At 54.9% G+C, this 5,839-nt stretch overlaps 1 protein-coding gene across 1 annotated transcript; it reads left to right on the plus strand.

The window, feature by feature from the left end:
• The first annotated feature begins 2,322 nt into the window (after positions 1 to 2,322).
• Positions 2,323 to 2,859, plus strand: LOC117999892 (atherin). Its single transcript, XM_034989293.1, has one exon. It carries the CDS (start codon positions 2,323 to 2,325, stop codon positions 2,857 to 2,859), a length of 537 nt encoding a protein of 178 aa, XP_034845184.1.
• Positions 2,860 to 5,839: the final 2,980 nt, after the last annotated feature.

Genomic DNA, 5,839 nt, shown 5'->3' on the forward strand with positions numbered 1-5,839 from the left:
GGTCACCCTGCCCCCAACCCCTCCACCTGGTATCCAGCATCCATACTATGGTCAGAGTGAGCTTTCCAAAATGCCACTCGGTTAAATCCTCCAATGGATTTCTAGTGCCTCTAAATAAAGTCTAAACCCCTTTCTGGCTACATATCCAACCCCTCTCCATCTCACACACTATATTCAAGCACCACGCCTTGCAGACACCCCTCAGCGAATGGCATAGTGGGTAAAAGCGTGAGCCCCAGAATCCTAGCTCTGCAACTTACTAGCCATATAACCATAGAGAAGTGGCTTAACTCTCTTGTTCTCTATAGCAGCTTGCAAAAAGTGGTCACTAATTCTGCCCCTCACTTTGCAATGTGGCTTTGCACAGACTTTGAATCTGGATTTGGCCATGTGATTTGCTTTGGCCAGGGGGACAGCAAATATAGTACAAGCAGAGACTGGAACAGTCCTTGTGCTCTATAGGGTTCCCTGTTTCTGTGCTTGGACCACCACGTGCATAAGTTCAAGCTAGCCTGCTGGAGAACTAAGTCACCTGACCGACGGCTTGCCCACCTCCAGACATGGGCATGAGGTCATCCTGGATCATCCAGCCTCAGCTGACCTGCCAGACAAATGACAAAATCCAGTAGAGATCAGCCAAATCTACTCAAACCAGAAGAACCCAAACGACCCACAGAATTGCAAATAAAATCCATGGGTTTTGTTTTGTTTTGTTTTGCCCATCTGGTATCTGAGAAATGATAACTCATTGAAGTTTCTTTTTAAAAACAATGGCCTTTTGAAGTATAATTCACATACATGAGAGTCATCCACATTAAGTGGACACACTGATGAATTTTAGAAAGATTAAAGAGCTGCTCAACCATCACACCACCGGGGTTGAAAACATGTCTATCCCTCTAAAAAGTTGCCCTGAGCCTGTCTGCGGTTCCTCGCCTCCCCACCTCCCTCTCCAGCCCCAGCAATCATCCATCTGTTTTCTGTCTCTGTAAATAAATGTGTCTCTTCTGGATATTTCCTATAAGTGGGATCATACAATCTGTGGTCTTGTGCACCTGGCTTTTCTCCACTTAACGGAACATTTGTGAGGTTCATCCATGATGGAGCTCACTTCTTTCTATTGTGAAATATTATCCCATTGCACGGATAAGCCACATTTTGATTATCCATTTAACATTCGAAGAACATTTGCATTGTTTCCAGCCTGGTGCTATTACCATTAACCCTATGGACATCCATGGACGAGTCCCTATTTTCATATGAAAGCCTGTCTTCATTTCTCGTGGGCAGACGCCTGGGAGTGGAATTCCTGATATGGCAGGTGTATGTTGAACTTTTTATGAAACTGCCGAACTGTTTTTCCAAAGCTACCGTACCTTTTTACATTCCCATTTGCAGCGTTGGAGGGTTGCCCCTTCTCCACCTGCTCGCTGACTGGAAGCTCCGGGAGCTGGGTGGGGGCGGTAGGCTGTGAGGTGCGAGTCTGTGGCTGCCAACTGCCATTCATCCCTCGAATTACTCATTCAACAAATACTATATTTGAGCACCTGCCACTCTGTAGGCTCTGGCCCTGCAAGAAATCCCCGGCAACACTGGGAGATGGAAAGAGACACAGCATCCTGGTGACCTTGCTTCTGCACCCTCGACCTGGTTTCCCCAGGGCCTTTCCCTTACAGGAGGCCATGAGTTCCTTGATGACAGTCTGAGTTGGATCTGCGGCAACTGGCGGGGCCTGCCAGATTTTCTGGGACCCCAAAAGTCCTAGTGGCTGTTCTCCCCACATTCCACAGGGGAACACCGCCGGCCTTGGAACCTCGGTGCCCCAAGTCTGAGGCGGTACCAGTGGAAGCCAGAGAAAGGCCTGGGGGGTGCGGGGGTGGGTGCTGCGTAGGGCGGCGGGGAGAAAGTACCTGTTCCTACTCAAACGTGAGCCTCCCACGGGGCTGGGATCATGGGTTTGGGGCGAGGAGCACGAGGGGAAAGCCCAGATACCGATGTAGCCGTAGGGAGAGGGTAAGGAAGAAGGAAGGAAAGGCACCATCTGTCTCTGGGCCTTGGGATAGTGGTGGGAGCACTTGTTCTGTTCCTGTTCTTGCCGACGGGGCTTTCTAACTGTCAAGTTTTCTGCAAAGATTATGTATTTGTTTTTTCATGTACTAAATTGTAGATAAAAAAAGAAAAACAGAAAGACCCGTCATAAATTTTTTTTAAAAAGACAGATAGGTCCCCGGTGAAGCTCCGCGCGCAGCTGGGGTCCCGGCCGGCGCCGAGCCCCCTCCTCGCGCCCGGGGTCCCGCGCCCCGCGCCCCGCGCCGGGTTGCCATGGGAACAGGTGGCTGGCCGGAGCGCGGGTCCCGGGCGCGGGCGGGGCGCGGGGAGGAGCCGGGGGAGGCGCGCGGCAGAGCGGTCCCCGCCCCTCCGCGGGCACAGCCGCCGCGCAGCCCCGCCACCGCCCACCGCGTTCCGGCCCGCGACCCCCCGAGCTCCTCGACCATGGAGGCCCCGCTCTTCCCGCGCCAGCCCTGGGCCCCCGCGCCCACCCGCTCGGACCCCGCCGGCGACTCCGGGGGCCTGTTCGACGAGCCCCCCCGGGAAGAGCCCCCCGCGGCCCGCGCGCCCAGGGCGGCGGCGGCGGCGGGCAGGAGGGCCGGTCGGCGCGCCGGCGGGAGGGCGCAGGGGGCCCGCGCCGGGCAGCCCCCCAAGGCCGCGGCGCGCCCCCCGCCCGAGGAGGAGGCGCCCCCCCGGGACGAGGGCTGCTACCTCGACCATTTCCCGCACCTCTCCATCTTCATCTACGCGGCCATCGCCTTCTCCATCACCTCCTGCATCTTCACCTACATCCACCTGCAGCTGGCCTGAGCGGCCGGGGCGGGGGCGCGCGGCCCCGGGGGGTGGGAAGGGAAACCGGGGGCTCGGCGTGGCGTGTGCGGGAGACGCGCTGCACCCCCTTCATCTAGCTTCTGATGCTTGCTCTTTTGTCCTGTGCTTGTCACTACCTTTGTGTCCCTGCTCATCTGGAGACATGTCCGGAGCTGCTGCCAGTAATGAAATAAGGGTCTGCTTGCCCCTGAGATTAGGGGAGGGGGCGGTCATCCCCCGGCGTTTAGAGGAGCGGGGTGCGGCTCACGATTAGGATCGTGTCCCTGGACCCTGCACTTCATGAGGTGGGAGCACGCGCAGCGAGCCCACCCTTGGGTTCCTTAAGGGACGAGCTTCCGGAGAGGACCCCGCGGGGAGGGAGGGTCGGCGCCCTGGGCCAGCCGGGCGGGAGCCCTGTGATGCTGCATCGCCCCCCGGAGCACCAGCCAGGCCCCCGGAGCTGGCGGACCTGAGCGCCCCGCGGGCCCCGCCGGAGCGCAGAACACGGTGAGTGGCGATCGTCGGGGTGGCGCGCCGCCGCGTCCCCAGGCGCTTGAGCTGACCCGGACTGTGCGTTGTTCTGCCTTAGGCTTTGCGGCTGCTACCCGGCCGAGACCCACAGCCGGAGGGGCTGTCCTGGCAGGAGGCCACGCTGTCGTCGCGTCCTGGACGGCGTGGGACGCACGGCTGCAGACCTCCCGGGTCGCGGGCCCCTGGCTCACGCGCTGCGCAGGATGAGACTCGGCCCCCCCGGCTGGGCTGGGGTGCGCGGGAGGGCTCTCTCTGCGTCTCTGGCGGCTTCATGCTGGCCCTAAGCGATGCCGCAGCAATGGGACCCAAGACCAGGGCGTGGGGTATCTGTCATTAGCAAGAATTCCCTCGGGGTTGTCATCTCAGACCCAAAGGCCTAACACTGAAACCCACCTTGCGGGTTACTCACCCACCTGCCATCTCTTTTTTTACTCATGAATGTTAAATGTCATCAACTCAGCGCTCTGCTACGTTATCTGGAAATGTCTGTCTTACCTCTGACGAAATAAATCCCTTTTTCAGTCCCATGTATACTGAGTTCTCGCTTAATTTAGAGCCAAGCAGTGGGCCCTCCAAGCTTCCCAGTCTGCTCGGTTTCACCCCATAATCCTTAGAGCATCCCTACCATTCCTCCCAAACAGGTGTGTCCTATGACCAGCGTTTCCAGGTGCAGCTTCTCCCTCCTCCACTAAATAGCCATGCCTGCCTCTCTATGGCATCTTTCTCCATATCCGGTTCCCAGGAACGTTCTGGGAACGTTCTGTCCCCTGACTGCAGGTCCATGACTGTCCTCTGTGGCTTCACCTGCTGCCTCTCAGATTCAGTCCCCACCTGCTTCCATTATCAAGACACTTCTGCCCCAGTACGGTACCCCCAGTAAGCTCTAGAATCTGCCCCCCCACCCAGCTTGTGGCTTTATAAGCTCAGCATATTCCAATATCAGAGCCTTGTCACTTCCCGGTTCTGTGATCCCGTGATCCCGCATCACCGTGGGGCTTAGCATCTTGCCCCTCTGCATTTCGTTGCTGTGCTGCAAACTCAATACCCACTGTTCCCTGACGTCAGCCTGTGCTTTACACCCATGATTTATTACAATAACGCCACCCCCCCCCACCGACAATTAGTGGCACAGTTCCCCAAAATTAAGTCTCCATGGTACCTGCGGTAGGTACTTCTCACTGGTTTCCAGCCTTCAGTCTTGGATATTGCATATCCTACCGACTTTTAATATTGACTAGCCACTGAGTTCCAATACATAGCTCCGTGTTCTCCAGACAGTCCTATTGTTTTCCATTCATACGTCTCCTAGAACCCCTCATTAGACAGTCCTTTAGGGACTACTCAGGATATGATTCCCCAATATTCTCCCCTCCACTAATGCCCTGAGAGCAGCTTCTCCCCTCCATTCCCAGAACCTGAGTTCCCTGTTCCTCAACATATGCCTCCAATTTCTACCCCAAATTCCCATATCCGGTTCCTCTGAGACTATATTGTAATTAGATCCTCTTGCCTCTACAGTCTGAACATAGGCTCCAGTATTCCCCTAAATGTCCAGTCCCATGTGATCCCCTTATTTCAGGATTCATTGTGCGGTTCCCCCAAAACTAGGATTATCACTGCCTCTCTGATATGGTGCTCCAGCCTTCCCCAACATTCTCTGCATCACTGCTGTGCTCCCCCCATCCCCGGAATGAATTGCTTTCTTCCCATACACCCATATACCCCTCTATTAGCCCTTACTTTCCCCCCATACCCTGAAATTCCTGAAACACCTGAAAATTCTCATATCTCGAAATTCCTGATTCCACTGGGGTCCAGCAGGAGCTTGGCCCACATTTTCTAATATTAAATTTCTACTGTTAAATATTAAAATTCCACTATTCTCCCACAATCCATGTGTACTTTCAGCATCCCTTTATGCCTGGCCTGGCCAATTTTCCTCTTACATAGTTCAAATATCCCACAATATTTGGTCCCATATCCCCTCCACCGCCCACCTAATTTCAGTTACTGCTTCCCTAGATGGAGCTCTCAATTGTCCTCCAACTTCTGGGCTTCCAATAAAAGGCTCCCTTGTCCAAAATACCCAGCCGTTCCAGTCAAGTACTAATGGACTGTCTTTTCAGGGTTCAACCATAAAAAACAAATGGGCCCATTTTGGGCGTCCTTTGGCTATGTTGCTCAAGAACCAAATCCTAGAGAGTGTCTCACCGACCTGGCTAGGGTCACCTGCCCACCTTTGGCCGGAAGGTGGAAGAGAGAACTTGATACGCAGTCCCCAAGAAGATAGGATGCAATGGGAAAGAAGGTTTCCCAAAGGAAAACTGGTCACCATGACCATGGAGGGTGAGCAGGCAAAAATAACAAAGACATCCAGTAAAGTGACTCTCAGCAGATCCCAAATGATGATGGCAGGAGAGACGACTCTTCTGGGCAACTTGTCCTATTT

The sequence above is a fragment of the Mirounga leonina genome, unplaced genomic scaffold (genome assembly GCF_011800145.1).
Source record: "Mirounga leonina isolate KUSES-001 unplaced genomic scaffold, KU_Mleo_1.0 Mir_488, whole genome shotgun sequence".
NCBI classification, from domain to species: Eukaryota; Metazoa; Chordata; class Mammalia; order Carnivora; family Phocidae; genus Mirounga; species Mirounga leonina.